The sequence below is a fragment of the Melanostigma gelatinosum genome (genome assembly GCF_949748355.1).
Source record: "Melanostigma gelatinosum genome assembly, chromosome: 4".
Classification (NCBI taxonomy): Eukaryota; Metazoa; Chordata; class Actinopteri; order Perciformes; family Zoarcidae; genus Melanostigma; species Melanostigma gelatinosum.
Window position 1 is genome coordinate 14,730,110 of NC_136637.1, and position 24,681 is coordinate 14,754,790.

The window sequence follows — 24,681 nt, forward strand, 5'->3', positions numbered from 1 at the left end:
AGTATGTTTGATGCCACTATAATAATTTAAGGATTACCAAATCCCTCCTTGAATATCAAATTGTTAGCATTGATTATTTACTGAGGGTCAAGTACAGTAAAACTTAGAGAACTTTGCATAGAGGAGGGATATTTTGAAATATAGTATTTATAATCATACAGTTGTAAAATAATTCACAAACTGTGTAAAATGTTGCTCACAAGTTTCTATGGATCATTGTTATATCTGGACACTGGTCTTGCCTCTAACGTAGTTGTGACACATGCAAGAGTAACTTCCCTGGTTGCCCTGATCGTGACAGTGAGCGTGTACTGTCGGGGAGAGGCAGTCACGTATCTCCTGAGTGAGAGTCCTGAACGGTGACATGTCACTGTGTTGGGCTGCTGTTTCAGTAGTATCAAACAAGGGGATGGCCAGTCTTCAAATCATGTGCCAACATGCGTTTGGGTACTTCCGGTGTCCGATGTACGATGATGGGGTAATATACTCTCACCAAACTCCTGTCGTGTGAACCAGCAGCATATCTGACCTGTAACTTTGGATTCAGAATAGATTTTGTCCATTCGCACTTTTCTTAATTTGGCTTAGTATGTTTGGTGCCACTATAATCATTTAAGGATTACCAAATCCCTCCTTGAATATCAAATTGTTAGCATTGATTTTTTTACTGAGGGTCAAGTACAGTAAAACTTAGAGCTTTGCTCAGAGGAGTGATATTTTGAAAGAATTAATTTACAACTGTATGATTATAAATACTATCACTACCGGTATGTAAAGTTTGAGGATTTACTCTAACTTCCTACATTAGGACAGTCTTGTTATGCTCTCATTCACTCACTCATCTCTCTGGCTCTCGCTCTCTGGCTCCTACTCTATCAGCTGACAGTGGGCGATTTCGCCACGGCCTCCCTCAGCCAATCATATATTTCCTGTCAAACTTTAAAGACCTGTTCTCTTCTGTGCAGTCAGCTGTCATTTCAGTAGAAACCGATGTGACCCTCCTCCCCATTCATCATCACATCGGTGCTCAAGGTTTCTTCCACTGAGGGCAGTCCCACTCCACATGCCATCATCTAGATCTTCAGCCTACCCCTACTGTCTTCAACAACTCCACAGAAGACACCTGGAAAGCTCTGAGGCAGGCCGTGGAAAAACCACTGGTCATAGCATCTGCACAGTCAGCATGCTGCGTCCGACGACAAAGCATGGCGCTGATGATAAGACAGGGGTACTCGAGGCCCGCGGGCTCCGGCCCGTGGGCTTTGAGTTTGACACCCCTGTCTTAAGAACTGCATTCTGGGAAGACTACGGAGTTACCCAGGTAGTAGCCCTGGCTTCTCGGAGCCAATGCTGACGGTGGGCGTTTGGACTATGGGGAAGACTCAGTCGTGCTCTTAAGCCCTGCATGGTGATAGGTGTCTCTTTGTGGGGCAAGCCAGCGCGGCCCGGAGGACTTGTTCCTCTGGAGCTTGAGTGGCTGCCGTCAGCAGAGTGTAAAGATGGTCGGCCAGTCTTCAATGCTACCAGGGGGCAGGAAGCCTGTGTGCCAGTCTGCCTCAGAGCTCACTTCAGGCTTCCGGTGTGTCCGATGTCGGCTGCTGTGGTAATATACTCTCACCAAACTCCTGTTGTGTGAACCAGCAGCATATCTGACCTGTAACTTTGGATTCAGAATAGATTTTGTCCGTTAGCACTTTTCGGAATTTGGCTTAGTATGTTTGATGCCACTATAATAATTTAAGGATTACCAAATCCCTCCTTGAATATCAAATTGTTAGCATTGATTATTTACTGAGGGTCAAGTACAGTAAAACTTAGAGAACTTTGCATAGAGGAGGGATATTTTGAAATATAGTATTTATAATCATACAGTTGTAAAATAATTCACAAACTGTGTAAAATGTTGCTCACAAGTTTCTATGGATCATTGTTATATCTGGACACTGGTCTTGCCTCTAACGTAGTTGTGACACATGCAAGAGTAACTTCCCTGGTTGCCCTGATCGTGACAGTGAGCGTGTACTGTCGGGGAGAGGCAGTCACGTATCTCCTGAGTGAGAGTCCTGAACGGTGACATGTCACTGTGTTGGGCTGCTGTTTCAGTAGTATCAAACAAGGGGATGGCCAGTCTTCAAATCATGTGCCAACATGCGTTTGGGTACTTCCGGTGTCCGATGTACGATGATGGGGTAATATACTCTCACCAAACTCCTGTCGTGTGAACCAGCAGCATATCTGACCTGTAACTTTGGATTCAGAATAGATTTTGTCCATTCGCACTTTTCTTAATTTGGCTTAGTATGTTTGGTGCCACTATAATCATTTAAGGATTACCAAATCCCTCCTTGAATATCAAATTGTTAGCATTGATTTTTTTACTGAGGGTCAAGTACAGTAAAACTTAGAGCTTTGCTCAGAGGAGTGATATTTTGAAAGAATTAATTTACAACTGTATGATTATAAATACTATCACTACCGGTATGTAAAGTTTGAGGATTTACTCTAACTTCCTACATTAGGACAGTCTTGTTATGCTCTCATTCACTCACTCATCTCTCTGGCTCTCGCTCTCTGGCTCCTACTCTATCAGCTGACAGTGGGCGATTTCGCCACGGCCTCCCTCAGCCAATCATATATTTCCTGTCAAACTTTAAAGACCTGTTCTCTTCTGTGCAGTCAGCTGTCATTTCAGTAGAAACCGATGTGACCCTCCTCCCCATTCATCATCACATCGGTGCTCAAGGTTTCTTCCACTGAGGGCAGTCCCACTCCACATGCCATCATCTAGATCTTCAGCCTGCCCCTACTGTCTTCAACAACTCCACAGAAGACACCTGGAAAGCTCTGAGGCAGGCCGCGGAAAAACCACTGGTCATAGCATCTGCACAGTCAGCATGCTGCGTCCGACGACAAAGCATGGCGCTGATGATAAGACAGGGGTACTCGAGGCCCGCGGGCTCCGGCCCGTGGGCTTTGAGTTTGACACCCCTGTCTTAAGAACTGCATTCTGGGAAGACTACGGAGTTACCCAGGTAGTAGCCCTGGCTTCTCGGAGCCAATGCTGACGGTGGGCGTTTGGACTATGGGGAAGACTCAGTCGTGCTCTTAAGCCCTGCATGGTGATAGGTGTCTCTTTGTGGGGCAAGCCAGCGCGGCCCGGAGGACTTGTTCCTCTGGAGCTTGAGTGGCTGCCGTCAGCAGAGTGTAAAGATGGTCGGCCAGTCTTCAATGCTACCAGGGGGCAGGAAGCCTGTGTGCCAGTCTGCCTCAGAGCTCACTTCAGGCTTCCGGTGTGTCCGATGTCGGCTGCTGTGGTAATATACTCTCACCAAACTCCTGTTGTGTGAACCAGCAGCATATCTGACCTGTAACTTTGGATTCAGAATAGATTTTGTCCGTTAGCACTTTTCGGAATTTGGCTTAGTATGTTTGATGCCACTATAATAATTTAAGGATTACCAAATCCCTCCTTGAATATCAAATTGTTAGCATTGATTATTTACTGAGGGTCAAGTACAGTAAAACTTAGAGAGCTTTGCATAGAGGAGGGATATTTTGAAATATAGTATTTATAATCATACAGTTGTAAAATAATTCACAAACTGTGTAAAATGTTGCTCACAAGTTTCTATGGATCATTGTTATATCTGGACACTGGTCTTGCCTCTAACGTAGTTGTGACACATGCAAGAGTAACTTCCCTGGTTGCCCTGATCGTGACAGTGAGCGTGTACTGTCGGGGAGAGGCAGTCACGTATCTCCTGAGTGAGAGTCCTGAACGGTGACATGTCACTGTGTTGGGCTGCTGTTTCAGTAGTATCAAACAAGGGGATGGCCAGTCTTCAAATCATGTGCCAACATGCGTTTGGGTACTTCCGGTGTCCGATGTACGATGATGGGGTAATATACTCTCACCAAACTCCTGTCGTGTGAACCAGCAGCATATCTGACCTGTAACTTTGGATTCAGAATAGATTTTGTCCATTCGCACTTTTCTTAATTTGGCTTAGTATGTTTGGTGCCACTATAATCATTTAAGGATTACCAAATCCCTCCTTGAATATCAAATTGTTAGCATTGATTTTTTACTGAGGGTCAAGTACAGTAAAACTTAGAGCTTTGCTCAGAGGAGTGATATTTTGAAAGAATTAATTTACAACTGTATGATTATAAATACTATCACTACCGGTATGTAAAGTTTGAGGATTTACTCTAACTTCCTACATTAGGACAGTCTTGTTATGCTCTCATTCACTCACTCATCTCTCTGGCTCTCGCTCTCTGGCTCCTACTCTATCAGCTGACAGTGGGCGATTTCGCCACGGCCTCCCTCAGCCAATCATATATTTCCTGTCAAACTTTAAAGACCTGTTCTCTTCTGTGCAGTCAGCTGTCATTTCAGTAGAAACCGATGTGACCCTCCTCCCCATTCATCATCACATCGGTGCTCAAGGTTTCTTCCACTGAGGGCAGTCCCACTCCACATGCCATCATCTAGATCTTCAGCCTGCCCCTACTGTCTTCAACAACTCCACAGAAGACACCTGGAAAGCTCTGAGGCAGGCCGCGGAAAAACCACTGGTCATAGCATCTGCACAGTCAGCATGCTGCGTCCGACGACAAAGCATGGCGCTGATGATAAGACAGGGGTACTCGAGGCCCGCGGGCTCCGGCCCGTGGGCTTTGAGTTTGACACCCCTGTCTTAAGAACTGCATTCTGGGAAGACTACGGAGTTACCCAGGTAGTAGCCCTGGCTTCTCGGAGCCAATGCTGACGGTGGGCGTTTGGACTATGGGGAAGACTCAGTCGTGCTCTTAAGCCCTGCATGGTGATAGGTGTCTCTTTGTGGGGCAAGCCAGCGCGGCCCGGAGGACTTGTTCCTCTGGAGCTTGAGTGGCTGCCGTCAGCAGAGTGTAAAGATGGTCGGCCAGTCTTCAATGCTACCAGGGGGCAGGAAGCCTGTGTGCCAGTCTGCCTCAGAGCTCACTTCAGGCTTCCGGTGTGTCCGATGTCGGCTGCTGTGGTAATATACTCTCACCAAACTCCTGTTGTGTGAACCAGCAGCATATCTGACCTGTAACTTTGGATTCAGAATAGATTTTGTCCGTTAGCACTTTTCGGAATTTGGCTTAGTATGTTTGATGCCACTATAATAATTTAAGGATTACCAAATCCCTCCTTGAATATCAAATTGTTAGCATTGATTATTTACTGAGGGTCAAGTACAGTAAAACTTAGAGAGCTTTGCATAGAGGAGGGATATTTTGAAATATAGTATTTATAATCATACAGTTGTAAAATAATTCACAAACTGTGTAAAATGTTGCTCACAAGTTTCTATGGATCATTGTTATATCTGGACACTGGTCTTGCCTCTAACGTAGTTGTGACACATGCAAGAGTAACTTCCCTGGTTGCCCTGATCGTGACAGTGAGCGTGTACTGTCGGGGAGAGGCAGTCACGTATCTCCTGAGTGAGAGTCCTGAACGGTGACATGTCACTGTGTTGGGCTGCTGTTTCAGTAGTATCAAACAAGGGGATGGCCAGTCTTCAAATCATGTGCCAACATGCGTTTGGGTACTTCCGGTGTCCGATGTACGATGATGGGGTAATATACTCTCACCAAACTCCTGTCGTGTGAACCAGCAGCATATCTGACCTGTAACTTTGGATTCAGAATAGATTTTGTCCATTCGCACTTTTCTTAATTTGGCTTAGTATGTTTGGTGCCACTATAATCATTTAAGGATTACCAAATCCCTCCTTGAATATCAAATTGTTAGCATTGATTTTTTACTGAGGGTCAAGTACAGTAAAACTTAGAGCTTTGCTCAGAGGAGTGATATTTTGAAAGAATTAATTTACAACTGTATGATTATAAATACTATCACTACCGGTATGTAAAGTTTGAGGATTTACTCTAACTTCCTACATTAGGACAGTCTTGTTATGCTCTCATTCACTCACTCATCTCTCTGGCTCTCGCTCTCTGGCTCCTACTCTATCAGCTGACAGTGGGCGATTTCGCCACGGCCTCCCTCAGCCAATCATATATTTCCTGTCAAACTTTAAAGACCTGTTCTCTTCTGTGCAGTCAGCTGTCATTTCAGTAGAAACCGATGTGACCCTCCTCCCCATTCATCATCACATCGGTGCTCAAGGTTTCTTCCACTGAGGGCAGTCCCACTCCACATGCCATCATCTAGATCTTCAGCCTGCCCCTACTGTCTTCAACAACTCCACAGAAGACACCTGGAAAGCTCTGAGGCAGGCCGCGGAAAAACCACTGGTCATAGCATCTGCACAGTCAGCATGCTGCGTCCGACGACAAAGCATGGCGCTGATGATAAGACAGGGGTACTCGAGGCCCGCGGGCTCCGGCCCGTGGGCTTTGAGTTTGACACCCCTGTCTTAAGAACTGCATTCTGGGAAGACTACGGAGTTACCCAGGTAGTAGCCCTGGCTTCTCGGAGCCAATGCTGACGGTGGGCGTTTGGACTATGGGGAAGACTCAGTCGTGCTCTTAAGCCCTGCATGGTGATAGGTGTCTCTTTGTGGGGCAAGCCAGCGCGGCCCGGAGGACTTGTTCCTCTGGAGCTTGAGTGGCTGCCGTCAGCAGAGTGTAAAGATGGTCGGCCAGTCTTCAATGCTACCAGGGGGCAGGAAGCCTGTGTGCCAGTCTGCCTCAGAGCTCACTTCAGGCTTCCGGTGTGTCCGATGTCGGCTGCTGTGGTAATATACTCTCACCAAACTCCTGTTGTGTGAACCAGCAGCATATCTGACCTGTAACTTTGGATTCAGAATAGATTTTGTCCGTTAGCACTTTTCGGAATTTGGCTTAGTATGTTTGATGCCACTATAATAATTTAAGGATTACCAAATCCCTCCTTGAATATCAAATTGTTAGCATTGATTATTTACTGAGGGTCAAGTACAGTAAAACTTAGAGAGCTTTGCATAGAGGAGGGATATTTTGAAATATAGTATTTATAATCATACAGTTGTAAAATAATTCACAAACTGTGTAAAATGTTGCTCACAAGTTTCTATGGATCATTGTTATATCTGGACACTGGTCTTGCCTCTAACGTAGTTGTGACACATGCAAGAGTAACTTCCCTGGTTGCCCTGATCGTGACAGTGAGCGTGTACTGTCGGGGAGAGGCAGTCACGTATCTCTAAATAATCACACAAAAAGTAAACACAGACCGTAGAAAATGCAGAGCTTTTGTTTCCCCTCATAGTAAGCTCAGTAAATAGCATTGTAAGATAGTGATTACAAATCATCATTCTGTGCCCAGCTGCAGATTTGTTCGTATGACCCCCATGTAGCTCTAAGTGTAGACAGTCTATGATCTACACACGATACTTGGGGTGTTTATTTGCAAATCTGGATCACTAATTCACACAGTCAGCAATAGTTCACACAACTGGAGCAGTTGGGGTTAATGTCCTTTGCTGTCGGGCAACTTCGACATGTTAATGAGAGAGGGACTCTTTCACTTCCCCCTTCAAGATTAATCCTGCAGGTATCAAACTGCATCGCTACCTTTATGCCACCACTAATCTAAAACAGAAAAGGAAACATTATACCATACTATATTATGTATAATCATACAGTTGACATTCAACAGTAATTTGATCCCAACAGATTGTATGATTTTGACAGCGTATGACCATATTAAAAAAAAAGTACAGAACCATTTGTGGATAAAATGCTCCATTTATTTGTTTGTCAACGTGTTATTATTATTTACACATTTGAATCCACATTCATCCTGCACAGACTTATATAATTACACTTTGTTCAAGGTAACATAACTTAAGAATATGACTGTGTTTTCTGTGTATTCTGACTCTGGCCTCATGCAGCTGCCAGTCCACCGAACCACCCCTGAATTAACGAAAATAACAGTGTGATAAACATGCAGTCACAGGTGTGAAGACAAAAACACACCTTTTAACATAAATACTTCTTTAGACTGAGCTGTGGTTGACCAAATAGTTCTCTGAGAGTATAACTTACTGTGTTTCAGTAATGTGAACAAAAAACAAAAAGGATATAAATAAACATACAGTATGCTGTCAATATATACACAGGAAATGTAAAAACTCACTGATGACTTATTCTATGTTGCAGCACCAATGATAGGTTTCCCCTGAAGAACCTACCACATAGAAGGAAAAGCTCAAAAAATGGTTCATAAATTAGAAATGACCAAATCAACATAGGCACTTGGACAACATAACAACTCTTGATGTAACCGGTACATACAACAAAAAGGCCAAAAAAAAAAAAAGACCAACTTGACATTAGCAACTATTCTCGAAAGCAAATGAGCAGGTAGAGGTAGAGCACCATCTGTCAAGATGTACAGGTCCAACTGGGCAGGACCGAAGACAAAAATATCATGAAAATAAATCCTTTGATCGGAAATTGAAATATTTAAAGCAGTCACACATTATCGGCATGCTATTGCACTCATAAAAACGTTAGACAGTGCTCCTATGTAGAGGCCTGGCACGCTCCTTCGAGTTAGGCCTCTGCTTAGGACAGTCTGGGTGTGTTTGTGGGTGAGGGGTGAGAAGGAGGCGTGAGTTTTGGGGTTTGGATAGGCTGCTGCTTAGTCACACCCTACCCTGTGATCAGGGAGTGATATGGGTCCATACACAGCCAACCTAAGCACCGTTTGACTAACAATTATCCACGAAACAAACTTTATACAATTCATGAATATTGGTGTAGGCTCTTATCTTTTGGCCTTCTTGGCCTGGATTTTTCACAGAGATTGAGTTCTTCCATGCAGGTCTGCCTTCGATTGGACATGGGGCAGTTGTTGCTCTGACAGGTCCCACTACCGGTTTCCAACAAACGCAACAATATCTCACAGACACGCCCTCTTTGGTAGGCAGCCATTGTTTTGTAACAGCCTTGCATTTTAGTAGTTCATGTAAATAGGTTACAGGACGGTGCTGTTGGTGTCAGAGGAAGCAGACTGGACTGATTTCTATATGCTGCTGACTATTGGACTGTGATGTGGGAAACTCCTGTATGTCTACAATAGGTAGCTGACGGCTGTCCTGAGTATGGAAGAAGAAACGTGACTGGTGCCAGCGGCCATCTTGGATCTGAAAGAGAATGGGTGGATCATAAATATTCCAGACTATGCTTGGAAAGGAATTGCTGAACCAGTTCTCTGTCCCGCTCATTACCTTGCACTCATCTTGTAGCACATGTGGTTCAAGTAGTGTGTCTTTCTCAAACATCTGTTTGTTCCAGCCACGAAACCGAAGTGTGGCGTTCTCATGCGGCGAGGATCCGGTGGTGCCGTATGGAGGATCATTTAGGCAGTGGAGTGTGATGCTGTGAGTGGCCTCACTACTCAGTAAATGGAGAAACTTCATTTGGACTTTCCCTACATCAAACAACATCTGTAACGGGGAGCAGAACCAGTAGTGTGCATCAGTTACACAATTACAATCGGATAAAGACTCACAATTCAATTATGTTTAAAAAGACGTGACACAGCCTCCTACAATGTCAAAGCAAAGGACAATACAGAGGATTGTTGCAGTTGAGGTTCTAAATGAGCGCTCTATTGTTGTGTAAGACAATGTGGACAAGTTCTAGGAATCAACTGACATGGATGGAGACGCCAATGACCGAGCACATTCTTGTCCCCACCATCCAAAGCATAGCCACTATTTCTATTTATCCATATTTATACTTTAATAAAGAAAACAGGGGCAATTTTACCTTATTAGAGGTCACTGGGTGTAAACAGGTGTGCCCTCCTGCGGTAAAGTTGCAGTAGACCTTGAAAGCATCAGAAGTGCAGCCCAAGTTTGGATCAATCCAGAACCAACCTAAAAGTCCCCAATACAAAGGCAGGACAGGGACAGAGAGACAGGGAGGGCAAGGATTTTATAAAGGCATGTCCAAACATCTTCAAATGCCTAAAATCCTGCGTCCATTCAGCATATCAGGTAGATACGACTCTCACCATCTCTGAGCTTGTGATGACAGTCAAGCAGATCTTTACAGACACGAGCCGGGTTCTCCCGTGTGCCCAGAGGCTGTTTGATGCTCTCAATCACACTGCTTAGGTAGCGTAGGGTCTTAAGTATCTCCGTATTCTGGTCTGGCAGGCTCATCTCTGTGTTCTGGAAACTCTGGTTAAGAACGGGAAAGACGGCACTGTCAAACTCTAAAGTGACATATTAGGAACCTTAATTACAGTTACGATACGAACAAAAAGTGCAAAAGGAATTGGGAAGTGTTTTAAACCACTTCCCGATGATTCATTAGACTTTCCATCTGCCAACTTATCTGCCGCCTATGCAGCAACCCACCCATTCACCCCATTCATTGGCTCTGTGTATTAGTGCCTTACCTCTGTCCTGGGGGCGGTGTTAGAGTCAGATAGACCATAGACTGCCGAGTCGACATAAATCTGCCTCTGTAGATTCAAAATCAACATATTCAGTTTCATGAAAACATAACACATTCAGTGCCCTGTTCATTATTGAACTGAAAGATTTGAATCCGTAGGCTTTTTTTATTTGTTGTAGAAAACATGAAAGTTTCAATACACATCTTGTTTATAGAGAAAGAATAAGAATACACTTTAACGCCAGAGGAAAGCAGTGAAATAAGCCTTGCATCAATAAACCCTGACATTCCTGACCTGACTTCAGTGGGGGGGGAATAACACATTCCACTCAGCATAAACACTACAGTGTTCATATAATGCGTGTAAACAAAAAGGGATCTGATACAGTTGCTTTTCTGGGTTCTTAGAATTGTTGGAACAGGAAAAGGTCATTCAGATAGCAGAAAGCTGCACTTAATCCACACGTTACGACAGATCAGAGATGTGCAGAAGGTTTCTATCACAGTGCAAGACTTTGTTGTTAGAGCATTGACCTCCACCGCCAATGCTACTGATCTAAAGTGTTCTTTTTGCGAGTCCTAACCCTGACATGGATTTATTGGATCATCTTTAGTTTTGCAAATACGCAAACAAGAAATGTTTGCCCATCCTGGTTTTGCTCTGCTGTCGTTTCTCTATTTCTATGAAAAGTCTAATAAAGCTTGGGCAGTCACAAAGCTTGGGTTTCAGGAGCAAAGAGAGATAGGGATGTAACATGGTTACTCTCCAGACAGACTGAGATTACAAGGTTCAGTGAAATGTAAATTATATAAATACTTTCTTGAAATTATCAATTAGCCAAGTTCTGGGCAATCTCCCCTCCAACTTTATGATCCAAACCTTTCTTTTGCAAGTCTTTTGCACGGCATTCAAAACATGACTTCTGCCTTCTAGCTGTATGGCTACCTGTCTACTTGAGTGACAGGAGGCACTTACTGTTGGACCTGGAGCACCAGGAGGTCCCTAAAGTGGGAAGAAAGTAGAAGACAAAATGAGTGACGCAGTGAAAAATGAGCCCATTGTGGTTGCGGTCAGTTCACTACCATGTCGGATTCATTACTGGGAGATGTTTGAGGGTGCGACCAGAGAACTGCCCTGTCTGGACTGACCAAAATATTTGGAATGGAGTAGTCTGTTAGTTATAGTATTTCATGGTGTAAATATAAAATAAATCATTTGCAATCTCATAGAGAAAAGCCATCAGTCCTATTTCCTTTGTTTCATACAATCAGGCCCAAAATAAAAAAAAGTCTGCCTGCACTGACTGAAAGCAAGCTCATCCACTATGCTTCATAATTTAAAATATCACCAAACTTCATGAACACATTCATAGATGAGTACTGTAAGCTGAAATGTGATAGTGAGGTCAGCACTTACACTAGGTCCTGGACTTCCCTCTGGTCCTTGAGGCCCCTGAAAGTGTGAGAAAGAATATCAGTGTTAATCTGGCTAAACTGATGCATTAATAATGTTTACAGTTTGTCCTGTTTGCTCTGGCGACCTCAAGAATGTAGCAGCCCATGTGTAAACTCCTACATGAATACCATGTTACCGGCTGAGAGCTTTAAAAAAGAACGTGAATTGGATAATTTGAATGGAGCATCAGGGTTAGAGTGAACGCTTAAACTTTATTGCAATCATCATTTACATGAGGTACATATATGACATTTGACCTCTGCATTTTACCCATCCTCAGCATATTTAGGAGCAGTGGGTTGCTGAGAAGCAGCCGGGGTAGCGATTTGGGGTTCTGTGTCTTGCTCAAGCACACTTCGGCACAGGGAGCGAAACGGCAACCTTGTGGTTACTGGACGCAGCTTGCACTGTGGTTTGCCATGCTAATATTTTGACAAGGCATTTCCTCAAGTGTTTACACAAGAGGGTCTGAGAATACTGAAAGGCCCCACAGCGAGACACTGAAATCAGCTACTTCCACTCAGCCACACCGATCTGCTGTCACTTGAGGACAGTCACAGAAAGTACCACTGAAGCCCAGCTACACAGCCTTCGTCCTCTACACTCGGTCTGTTTTACAATCTGCTTTGAGGTGGCGCTCTGACAACTGGCCCAGCAATGCTTTCTCACTCAGGACTTTTCAAGTCTGATCTTTCAGTAAAGTATGAACATGATATAATCACATGGTATATCAGCATGTAATCATACGTAATCGTTGTCGCAGTCAGCCTTTTCAGTGTTGGTTACTGCTTTGAATCAGATCTTACCATTTCGCCGCTGCTTCCCTTCAGACCCCTTGGCCCCTGTGGAAAAGATAAACAGTATTGTTTCCCACTCTGTATTCTATATAAACTTGAATTAGCACATGGCCAGTTAATATACTGGCTTTATCAAAAGATCGTTGTCTTGTGATTGCCTTGTTGTTATACAACTCTCATTACACACAAACACACACACACACACACACACACACACACACACACACACACACACAGAAACCTACGGGTTTTCCCATTGGGCCCATCATTCCATCAGGTCCTACAGGTCCAGTGAATCCCTGAAACAAACAGCAGGGTTGAGGATTAATAAAACAAGTCTGACATGTACACGTTCTACAACAGTGAGACTGCTGAATAGACGGTAACAGTTTATCCCACAAGGCTTCAGGGTGTTGATGACAACACTAGGATTTGAATCCCTGCAGTACAGAAAGCACTTTGGTATGCTGACTGTTTCTTTTTACTGTTACACTTACCAGAGTGCCCATTGGGCCTTTCGGGCCAGGGAAGCCTCTCAATCCCAAATCACCATTCGGCCCCTGTTAGAAGGAAACAGAGGTTTAGGTAATCCGTGTGTCAGTATGCAGGGACAATAGGATCGAGAACTTCTTTTTAATTCTAGCTTATTTCCTTCTGTTCTGTTTTATCATTTGTTGCACTCTAACTGTTGGTTGGCTACTCTCTCTTCGTCTCTTACCGTTGGCCCTGAAAAGCCCTGCAAACCAACCATTCCCAGATATCCAGCTTCCCCCTGCAAGCAGAAAAGAAGATCACATCATAGCAACAGAGGAGCTTTGCATTTTACACACTGTCATTGTGACATTTAGTGTGCATTCGACAAACACATCGTATCATAAGTACAATGTGTGAGTGTGTGTGTGTGAAAGTGATTTTTCATACCCTTTTAAAAATGTCCTTGTCCATTTCAAAAGAGCCGGGGCACACACAAGGCTTTATGTCTGGATCTACAGTGGCCTCAGCCCATATACACACACCCTCCTAGAAACTGTGGGGTTTGGTGTCTGAACCCTATTCTGTGTCTGAGCACTGTCTGCCGTCTAGAGTGGCAGACCCTATGTTTGTACAGCCAGTCGTCCACATCCTCTAGACAGCTCCACTTTCGGGCCAGTGACTTTGACCCGAGAAACTCTATTGACTGAACAGTGCAAAGGGATCCGACCCAAGGGCCCGAGTCTGCTCTCTGTTTCACAGGCATCAATGGGGGAAACGAGTGGAGGGAGAGGAGAGCGAGGGATTGAATGTTGTTTCTTTTTCTTCTCTTTGAGGAGTTACGTGAGTAAAGTGGAGCACCTCTTTTTCAGGTCTCTGGAGGGTGAGGATCTTACATAACTTGGTCTTAACAGGCGGAATGTTTCCATTCCTGGTCTCGCCCAGATAATTTGTTACTCCACTCAGGGTGGAAAAGTGTCAAACACACAGACTGTCTAACTAACCCCCTGAAGCTATATTTAGAGACGTATTGAAGAATGTATATAAGCTCATAAAACCCTCGGTGGGTGTCAATTTAAAACAAGCAATGGAGTAACCTACACTTTCATGACTTGAACAATTCAAGAAGATATGTTATGTGTTAAGGAGACATTTGATGACCATTAAAGAAAAAGGCATGAATCTGAGAATCAAACAGTTGCAGCGAAACATCAGAAGAACAGAGTAGAACATAAAATATTCACTTCAAAAGGAGGACATTTCAGTCACATCTTGTCATATACCCTGCAATGCAAACATGTTGGAACAACGCGTTTTTGTGTGACTAGCTCACTTCCACTTCTACTTATTTACCAGAGTTTAGTTGATACTGTATCTGTTAATGCTACTGACAGATCTGAACCTAAACATGAGCCAATATCCCTAGAATTTGACCTGACGCAATATCAAATACACTATTATTGATACAATTATTTCAGGCTGTGGAAATAAACTAATCCTACTTTAGGATGGATGTTTTTCTTTAAATCACAAATGCCTCTATGTACTCACTGGTTGTCCTTTGGTTCCCAGGTCACCATTCCTGCCCTGGTCACCTGCAACTCCCTCCAAGCCTTTGATTCCCGAGGCTCCCCCGTCCCCTGGCAGTCCCAGGTCTCCCTGATCCAACCAATGTCAAGTTAGTCCAACTTTGGAAAAATGTTTCTTCACCAGAGACTTTTTTGTTCTGTTAAGACACCCTGCTACAACTTATAATAAATTAGCTCAATATGTATTCTCGTTTTCACCTTCTGACCAGGCGGTCCTCTTTCTCCAAGTGTTCCAGGAAGTCCAATCTCTCCCCTGGGACCTGGACGTCCAGCAGATCCCTCCTGCCCCACCGAGCTTCTCTGACCCTGAAAGAAATGTTGCCAATGTCAAATCAAAACAATAAAGTAAGTGTTGTTTCACGAGGAAATGTATATATTATTATTATTTTTGGAACCTGCATCATTTACGACCATGTTTACAGCAATAATTGTTCTTTTTCCCAGCCATTGCTGATGCATTGCAACATTTCTTGGAACATTACAGCAGTAAAATAGCATGAAGCCATCTGCAGTTTGTGTGAGCGTCCTTACATAAGGCAACCTTACTCATCAAAACTTGAAAGATTTATTGGAGGTTAGACTCGTGAAGATTCATAATGGTGGTTAACAGAAAACACAAATTGATGGACGTTTCTTGCATTTAAAGTTTGCTCTTAAACAGCTGACAGTCATACTTGTAATGTAGGGGCGTCCTTGAATGCACCAACAGGGAAAAGTTTTCAACAGTCAATGGCAGGCTATGTCAAACATAGGCCAAAAAAACAGCTGGCATGGCTGTTTAATATACAATGAAAAACAATTATTCTCTTCAATTTCAATTTTTTTTTCAATATATCCAAACTAATTTCTGAATTCATTGTTTTTTTACAGCTGTAAACCTCAGTGCCACAGCAAAGTCTGCTGGCCTCTATCATACTTCTTGGCAGTGTTCTCCCCTAAGCCTACCCACAAAAGTGACTGGCTGTCACTGAGTTGCTTTCTCACACCACAAATGAGCCGTGTGGTGAGGCAGAAGGGAGCGAGTGATATTTGAAGTGAGTGAGTGGGACGTCGCCTTACACGTGGCTTCTGTTCCTCGATCACTGTGCGGATAAGTCTGGAACCAGATTTTCTGGGTGAACCCCCAACTTACAGGTGCTAGGAACCTCATGATAGATATACATAGTATTACCACGGGGAGCACATGGATTAAATCATCATCAATGCAAAATAAAAAAATTGCTTCCCTTAAATGTGAAATGAGTAGTTGGAGGAATGGGGTGGATAGCTTTCAAATACAAATGATTATTTTAAATGGCTGACACAAAAGCTGGAGTCTCAAGCTAAAACACCGGTCTAGTTCCTGAGTTGCTGGTGAAACTTTGTCAGCATGATTTCGTAGCCTGCCATCAGAGGACATCTCCTGCCGAGACAGTAAAAAAGCACCCAAAGAGCTCTAGACTGAAGCAGACTGGTTTTAAAAACCCTGCTATTTTTAAAAACAGGCCACATATAAGAAAAGCTCTCTGTGAAAAAAAAACAGGCATATATTTGAAGTTTACAGTATTTTTGGTGATTTAGGAGCAGTAGAGTAATGGAACTCACTCTGCTTATGAGAAACCATATCATTTCAGTCAAAATTTCAAAATTAGACTTACTAGACTTTTAGACAACAACATGATGTAAATGAAAGCGAGACAGAGAAGACGTGTCTCTTGGCTGATAAGGACAAAGACATTCATGCATGAAATCCAAATCCACTTTGGCTGCACACTTATTTTGAAAGACCCACTGCGTCGCAACCAGAAGAAGCCAATCAAATCAAACAAGGCATTTACTGATAAGTCAATCACATGCCGCGTGCCTCAGTCTTAAATCTACAGATAGTAGCAGTCAAATACAATCCCTGTGCTAAGAGGACAATTAAGCAGAAGTTCGCGTAATGGCTGAATGGGTAGTGAGGTCTATATGGTGATTAAGTTGTCTGCAGCTGTATTTAACCTCTGCTGTTTGGACTGCTGACTGTTTTCAGCTGACAACTTGTACCGCCAGTCCACTTGGCTGCGTTGCAGGTAATATTTACACAGCTTTATTACTTGTAGACCATGTATATTTGTGTGCTTCTTTAGGTGAATGGGGCAAAAGACAAAAAGGAATCAGTGAAGGCTAGGTCGTTGAGAGGCACATATGAGGGTGTATCATTGGTTTCTCAAATTCTTCTAATGCAAACCACAAGTCTGGTATAGAGTATGCATTAAGCACAGCAAAGGAAAGGTCCTCTTGAAAGTTCAGTCATGAAAATAAATATGCTGACTCCTTCTGGAGCCTGCATTCATGGTGCCGACCAAGATTGTTTTGAGACATAGCACATAAGCATCATCATTTTCCAATGTGAACCCCGCCTCCAAAATTCCACGTTTTAATTGATCACCATTGTTGGTGCCAGACCAAAAGTCAAACTGGTCATCATCCATGTAGCTCAGTTATCTCTGTCATGACCATTGTTAGGGTTGTTAGAGTACTCATACTACTTTATTGTTGTAATGTGAAAAGTAACATGTTTGCAATTCAAGCAATCAGCTACTGGTAGGAATCAGTATTACTGCTGCTACAGCTTCAAAACAGTAAAATTACCGTGAAGAAATATTGCAAATGGAAGAGAAGCCATTCGTTTACTCACAACTTTCTTTACGTTCCCGTTTACTTTGGAATCAATCAAAAATGGGTACGCCATTAAAATGACACACAGTTATGTGCTGTCACTGATTACCTGTCGTCCACGTTGTCCTGGAAATCCTTGTAAGCCAGTAAGTCCCGGGTGACCATCCAGCCCTGGGTAACCCCTCAGTCCCGTGAGTCCAGGTAAACCAAATGGGCCCTGGAAAGTTTTTCAGAACAGTGACAATCTCACACAATCGCAGCTTGAGGGGCATTTACAGACTACCCATGAGCACCAAAATGTATCATACCAGGTTTCTACATTCTAACTCTTCCTGATATTTCGAAATAAAATAAATATATGCCAGGATCACTTAAAAGTGACACTTAAAAGGAAATACGATACTGTTGCCGCACCTGTGCATTATGTCATCTAAGAGTGGAAAGCGGCAAAGCATTCTGTAAGTCACATGATGTAATTGCCTTCTCTCTCATTTTTATATGCAGTGGTGGTAACCAATTGGTAAACATGCAATACTTTGGTACGGCTGTGGTACTCTGCTGTTTCCCTATACCCAACTGCATCCTCATCACACAGCCAATCACGGTGGAAAGTGCTCTTAATTGTAATGCCGCTGCTGTCTGTCTCTTAGCCATGCATTTGGTTGAGGTGATACTCACTTCAATGCCAGGAGCTCCACTCAGCCCTCGTGCTCCCTTATTTCCTCCTGAGCCCTGGATAAACGCACACATGAAGAATAAAACATACATCGGCATTCACAAAAACACACAGGGTTATAAATCTCAATCGCCTCTCATTGAAGAGCGGACGTTTTAAAGACCATGTCTAACACGAGTCTTATGGAGGACCCAAGTTCAGGACTGTGTCTGTGCTTTATTTCTGACAGTCAAAGGAAATATACACCACCGTAAACTGTATGTTTAACACCTCAAATAGCATTGGATTAAATCACATTGAGGTGTTTGAGTGAAATATAATGTGTGGCATAATATCACATGATAGTATACGGTATATATCATCACGCTAAATAACATAAGCTTTATAAACTTGTGCGGTACATCGAAAAATGTGTCTTTCCTATGAAACCATCCTTTTGCGATTCATATTTTCTCTCCAGGCCCCGATACAGTGAGTCATGTACAGTATATGTACAATCATAGAAAGAAACCCCTTGAAGGGATGCTTTACAAAAGCGATACATTTGAAAGAAAAATGTTGCGGATCCTAAAAGTTTGCTGTGTTTTCCAGCATACTTTTATCATTGTTTCTAAACAGATGATATGTTGCATGTGACAATATTGCTAAAACTCTGTGCGCCATGTGATTAGGTTGAGGAAGAAAGAAAGCAAAAAGCGGTTGAGGAAAGAACTGCCCAAATTATAGGGTGGTTTTGCAAGCTATTTAAGGATTGAAGAACAAAAGCAACATATTATTTATAATATATTAATAATTATTACATGTGAAATTGTCATAATTATCATATTCATTCTGTTACCAGCGCGGATGCATTAAAAAGGGCATCTTAGATGAGTAGGATCAAGAATTTAGGTTGGCCACGAAAAACTTGCTGTATTTCCCTTGTTACTATTCACTCTTCCTTCTTTAACCTATTTATAGCACTTGTCTTTTAATACTTTGTACGAAGTAAGCTGAATTTCGTCTTTGTACTAGCATGCTCATCTGGTAACAGGTGAACAACATGGTGTTTTGGAGAAATGTCTGTGGGTGGTCTTTCCTTTTGGGCAGCAAACAAAAGGATTTTTTATTCCAGATTTATAAAACCAGCCGAACCAAACCCAACCCTGCTGGCAGTGGTTGAATGAGGCGGTGTTAATAGATGTATTGGCTTTGTTAAGAGCTAAACCCCTATTCAGTACAACACAAGCAGCCTGGTAGTAGAAACACTCTGATGCTGATACTATTGATCTTATTTGCAGGAAGGAGACCAAGTTTAATAATAGATCACGCTCTTTGCTTTATAAATGAGAGAAACGATGTACGTAGATATATGCTTGATTTTCCTGCTATCAGGATTTGCATGGACTCACCGGCGCTCCTGTGTCTCCTATTGGGCCTGATTCTCCAGAGATGCCCGGTGATCCCTAAACAAAGACAAACAAACACACAAACAATATTACTAAGATGTTGTATGAATCTATACTATGTTTACATCGATAAAACAACATTATTGTGGATGCCAAAATTGGCAAATGACATCATGGAATAAATGGAGTCGCACTTTATCTACACTGCTGCTTCTTAATCCAAGGCTGTACATTGTGGAAACACCATGAGGCCAAATTGTCTTTTAAGCACAAAGAATAGCTCATAATCCCCCAAACAATCCCTGTGCTTTAAATGACTCTATGCCCAACTCTTGTGTCAAACATTTACAGAATTCACATTTTGAGCCCAGCAACTGGTAAGGCTCTAAAAAGAGCACAATTGTCATCATATGTTTAGTTTTTCCCAACACTTTCAATCTTTTTACACCAGTGTTTATAGTTGAAGCGCTCCAACATGGGTACACAACAAAAAGCATATGTAAAAGTTCCATTATTATACACCATAGCTACTGTGCTACGTATATTTACTGACTTACCGGTGAGCCTTGTGGTCCGACAGCTCCACGAGATCCAGTGGTACCAATATGGCCCTGAAACACAGTTTGATATAAAATTATAGTTTCCTCTCTGATTCTTGATCTTTATTAGTGGTGAGATATGACACGTACATGTCATTTTGCCCGAAGCCATGTGTATTTTCACGAGTACCATTTCCACATATACAGTAATGACAATCTGCTCAATTACAGCTTCACAGCATCAAAACAACATACAATAGTTTCGAAGCCAAGTTTAATGTCTCGACGGGATCAATATATTCTGCACTTCAATGAAAACTAAATTCATTCTTATGACTGTGAACCTTGGTTGGAGCTGGACTATCATGTGATTCTTCGCAGGTCTACACTTCCAATGGTTACATAGCTGTTATAGTTTGGGCTGTAGTATGAGATAGGTATTTGATGACTAAAATGTGTCCTAGGAACAATGCAAGTACATCTACGGACATTCAGCATACAAGTAGAATCCTTAAAAAGTCACTCTACTTTAAGGGAATTTAAGCAAAGCCGTGAGAGGGTCGGGCACAATCTTACGGTGTTTAAAAAAGGATGATTGGGACCTACTGCGTCCTTGGTCGTTTCCTTAATAACTTATAATTAGAATTCATAGGACTATAGGGAGGAATACAGGGATAACACACTTATGATTAGAAGACATATGAAGTGTATTGTTATCCTTAGCTTAATCATATAGTTTTGTATTTGCCTGTTTAAAATGCTGTAGCTACAGACCACACTGTTCAAACTCGTGTAGCCCACATACCTAGTTGCTTGCACTGTGAATGCGTGCATGTGTATTTTTTTAAGAGCAAAGATTCCTGAACCTGAGAGGCATGAAGTGTCAGAAACACCAGATTTTTTGCGGCCTTATTGCTGGGAATGTGTTAATCCTCTCCAAACATGTGTGGTCTTCCCTTACAGTACCTGAGCAGAGCAGCAATTGTTGGAGCCAAAAGAGTATGAACAACAATCAAGTGGACACACACACACACACACACACACTGAGTGGTGACTGGTTGATATATCTGATGTTGATTTAGTGGTTTCGTCTACCTGATATCCTTCATCCCCTGGCTCTCCCCGCTCTCCTCGTTCTCCTGGGGGCCCCTGTGTAGACACAGATGCAAACACATGAACACACATACTGTACGGTGCAGTCGTGCCTTCGTTTATACCCACAAAGCCTCAATTGAGCTGGGTAGCTACCTAAAGACAGAGTCACTTCTCAGGCCAACACACATGAAACATATTGTAGACATGTGATCTATGAGTCTGGATCTTTACTGGAGCTTCATTTCACCTTGAACCTCACTTTCAGCCAATCTTGGTTGAGGCTGCAACAAGACACAGGCTACCATTGTATTGCTCATGCTACAGTATGTACTGAGATCGTGTGCCAACTTGATAATCCAATACCACTCAGATGGTAGGTTGCCATCTAGACCCCTGTAGACCTTCAGAGACCCGATTGTTAATGCTCTATAGGGCTGACTCAGTGGTCACGTCCTATGCTGAGAAATGTGTCTCAAAGTTCATAACAGCCATGGTGCTGTATAGCTTTGTGCTGCAGCAAGCTGCGGAGACTCGCTTTGATCCTCTTGCTATTAGTCAAGGAATGACTTTGTTTTCTTGGGTGCAAAATCTTTGAGTTAACTTCGGGTGAGTAATGGCCCTCCCTGAAACTCTTGCTCTTGTCAAAAATACAAATCCTTTGTATAAATGCAGAGTAATGAAGCCTGTTTCAAGTGTAACTGTAGAACATGTGTGTTCAATGTTGTGAAAATACCTCTATTTTCATTGTTGGTGGATATAAGAACACTAACAATGCTACGCTTAAACCTTTACCTTGTATAACATTTTGACTTGTTCATGCTCAGCCTGCAATGAGTAGAAAAGATTTGGGCCACATAGGTTGATAATCGGGTCCATATGCATGACGGGTTTTAAGAACAGAAACACTGACACATTGTTGTCGATCTGGTGGGACTCTGGTGTGTACTTGGTGTTAAAATCAGGGGTTGATCAGGATTTACTTCGATTTCAAGTGTCAATCAGATATATAAATGGCTTGGACTCAACAGAGCGAGAAGTGTTCGGGATCAGAAAGGAGAGTTTAAAGGAAAGCAAAACCTACTGGTTCACCTAAGGGCCCTGGGAGTCCTGGGGTCTTATTGTCCTCGCCTGGATAACCCTGGAATGCAGCAACACACACACGATCACACATGCAGACATAAGATGTTGCAGCCAGACAGTACATTAAAGTACATTTCACCTAAAACCCCAAACACTGAAATAATTCAATTTCAAACACTTGAGGTATCATATTACCTTTTCACCTTTAGGCCCAGGTGGTCCAATGGGCCCGGGCTTGCCAGAGTGACCCTAAATAGAAAAAAGCTGATTATTGTAGCTGACAAAGCCACCATACTGGCTACAGCATGTTTCTCAGCCAAAACATGAGTTAGTCAGCCGAACAGTTTAAAATAAACAAAACTCTTTGTAGAGATGCTCTTACATTCTGTCACTTCAGGATTTGTGTTTTGGCACAGACACAGAACTCACTCAGCAACCTGAGTCAAGTCTGAGAGCCTTAATACATATTCATTGTGCAACGTAAACCCATTGATGTTGGTATTGACCAGGTTGTAGAGTTGCCTGGAAAAATTCGCTTGAAGACTTCGCCATCTTCGATTCCACCTCTTGTTTTTGCTGTTGTGGTTATTGATGTAGATTTTCTTCCCTTATCTTTTGTGTTCATTGAACAATTAACAATAAAGAGTCATGTAAAATATAATAATAGTAAGGATGATGTGTCCTCCACCAGACTCTAACCCCAGGTGTCTCCAGCACATAGGATTAAGGCACAAGACTACCAAGGGAGGGGATAAAGCTTGATTGAAAACAGCTATGTTGAGTTGAGATCGGTATTATAAGCATGTATGAAGTTTATTGAAGCAGGGTTAGGTTTGATGAGATAAACCTTGAACAGCTACTTGTTACTTGCCAAGTTGCAGATTGTAGGGGAATCCCGGATTTTCTACAAAAGGTTATATAAACTTTGTAATCCTCCTCTGTAAGATAGGCCTCCAATGAATGTAAGCATAGTGGGATGTGTGAGCCAAAGGGACCAGTCAGGGATTAAACTACCCAGGAAGAAATGTATAGCATGTATGTGACCATTAACAAATGGATCATGTAAAGCCACAGACAGGAGAAACTCACTGTGTATCCTGCCAGCCCTGGTTGCCCTTCTATCCCCATGACTCCAGGCCGACCCTGCAAGCAACGCAGAAAATGCACACAAAACAAGAATCCGTTACAGTGCTGCTGTTTTTGCTTTTTGTTTTGTTTTGCAGGTCCAGCTCAATATAACCTTGGCTTGGCCTCAAACAGACACAAACGCGAACTGAATCCTGTGCCTGGATCTGTTATGATGGGGATATAAATCTTTTCTCTTCAGCAATCAAAACACGGTCTAAGTGGTTCTGCAAAGTAAAGAAGAAAAGAATAGATGCCTTCCTCTTGATTTCTTCCTGTCTTTTCTTGCTCTCGCTCAGGCTTGGAATGGAGAATGGAATTTGATGCTTTGCTCTTAAGGTGAAAATGTAGCTCTTTTTATGTGGATGTCCAATCAGTGTTGATGGTAAATGTAGGCAATCAATTCAATGAATTCCGCAACTTGGATGCTCTAGCTAGCCAGATACCAGCTCTAGAACACAGAACGTCCTTGCTCTCTTTGCTTGTATTGCAAATAGCGAAAATGGCCAGCGGGGACCGTCCAGAACCTAAGCTGCCGTGAGCAAACAGCGACTGGTTGTTGTAAAATTAGCGTAGCTCGTTTTAAGAAGAGCAAAGCCAGTACAACAAAGTGTGTTATGATAATTATGCAGACGACACACAAATCTACATAACTATGTCACCAGGGGACTATAATCCCATACAAGGGCTGGGTAACTGCATTGAACAAACCAACAACTGGATGTGCCAGAATTTTCTTCAATTAAACAAAGATAAAACTGAAGTAATTGTTTTCGGTACCAAGGACGAACAATTGAAAATCATGTTAAAACCCACAAACCAAGCCAGAAATCTAGGTGTAGTTATGGATTCAGACCTCAACCTGAAAGCCATATCAAGACAATTACAAAATCAGCCTACTATCACCTGAAGAATATATCAAGGATTAGAGGATTTATGTCTCAACAGGATTTGGAAAAACTTGTCCACGCATTTATCTTCAGCAGACTGGACTACTGTAACGGTGTGTGTTTACAGGTCTCTGTAAAAAGTCTGTCAGAACGCTGCAGCTCGAGTCCTCACTAAGACCAGGAGGGTGGATCACATCACTCCAGTTCTGATGTCTTTGCACTGGCTTCCTGTCCAACAAATAATTGACTTTAAAATCCTGCTGTTGGTTTACAAAGCACTGAATAGTTTCGGGCCAAAATACATCTCTGATCTGCTGCTACCTTATGAACCATCCCGACCCCTCAGGTCGTCTGGGACCGGTCTACTATCTGTTCCCAGAGTCAGAACTAAACATGGAGAACCAGCGTTCAGTTTTTCTGCTCCACATATCTGGAACAAAGTCCCAGAAAGCTGCAGGTCTGCTGAGACCCTCAGCTCATTTAAATCAAGATTGAAGACCTTTCTGTTTGCTGCTGCCTTTAATTGAACCACGTTCAATT

The 24,681-nt window shown here is 42.7% G+C and overlaps 1 protein-coding gene across 1 annotated transcript in view; it reads right to left on the reverse strand.

The window, feature by feature from the left end:
- Positions 1–7,714: 7,714 nt before the first annotated feature.
- col24a1 (collagen type XXIV alpha 1 chain) overlaps positions 7,715–24,681 on the reverse strand; it is a 76,025-nt gene continuing 59,058 nt past the window's right edge. The window contains exons 40-60 of the mRNA XM_079267588.1: positions 23,216–23,269; positions 22,322–22,375; positions 22,128–22,184; positions 21,047–21,100; positions 19,970–20,023; positions 19,416–19,469; positions 18,027–18,080; positions 17,458–17,565; positions 14,907–15,014; positions 14,671–14,778; positions 13,367–13,420; positions 13,146–13,208; positions 12,894–12,947; positions 12,658–12,693; positions 11,813–11,848; positions 11,372–11,398; positions 10,397–10,462; positions 10,007–10,175; positions 9,760–9,869; positions 9,216–9,434; positions 7,715–9,131 (exon numbers count right to left, since the gene is read on the reverse strand). Of these exons, the coding sequence (XP_079123714.1) occupies positions 8,985–9,131; positions 9,216–9,434; positions 9,760–9,869; positions 10,007–10,175; positions 10,397–10,462; positions 11,372–11,398; positions 11,813–11,848; positions 12,658–12,693; positions 12,894–12,947; positions 13,146–13,208; positions 13,367–13,420; positions 14,671–14,778; positions 14,907–15,014; positions 17,458–17,565; positions 18,027–18,080; positions 19,416–19,469; positions 19,970–20,023; positions 21,047–21,100; positions 22,128–22,184; positions 22,322–22,375; positions 23,216–23,269 (1,686 nt within the window). The 3' untranslated portion in view covers positions 7,715–8,984. The remainder of the gene's footprint in view (positions 9,132–9,215; positions 9,435–9,759; positions 9,870–10,006; positions 10,176–10,396; positions 10,463–11,371; positions 11,399–11,812; positions 11,849–12,657; positions 12,694–12,893; positions 12,948–13,145; positions 13,209–13,366; positions 13,421–14,670; positions 14,779–14,906; positions 15,015–17,457; positions 17,566–18,026; positions 18,081–19,415; positions 19,470–19,969; positions 20,024–21,046; positions 21,101–22,127; positions 22,185–22,321; positions 22,376–23,215; positions 23,270–24,681) is intronic.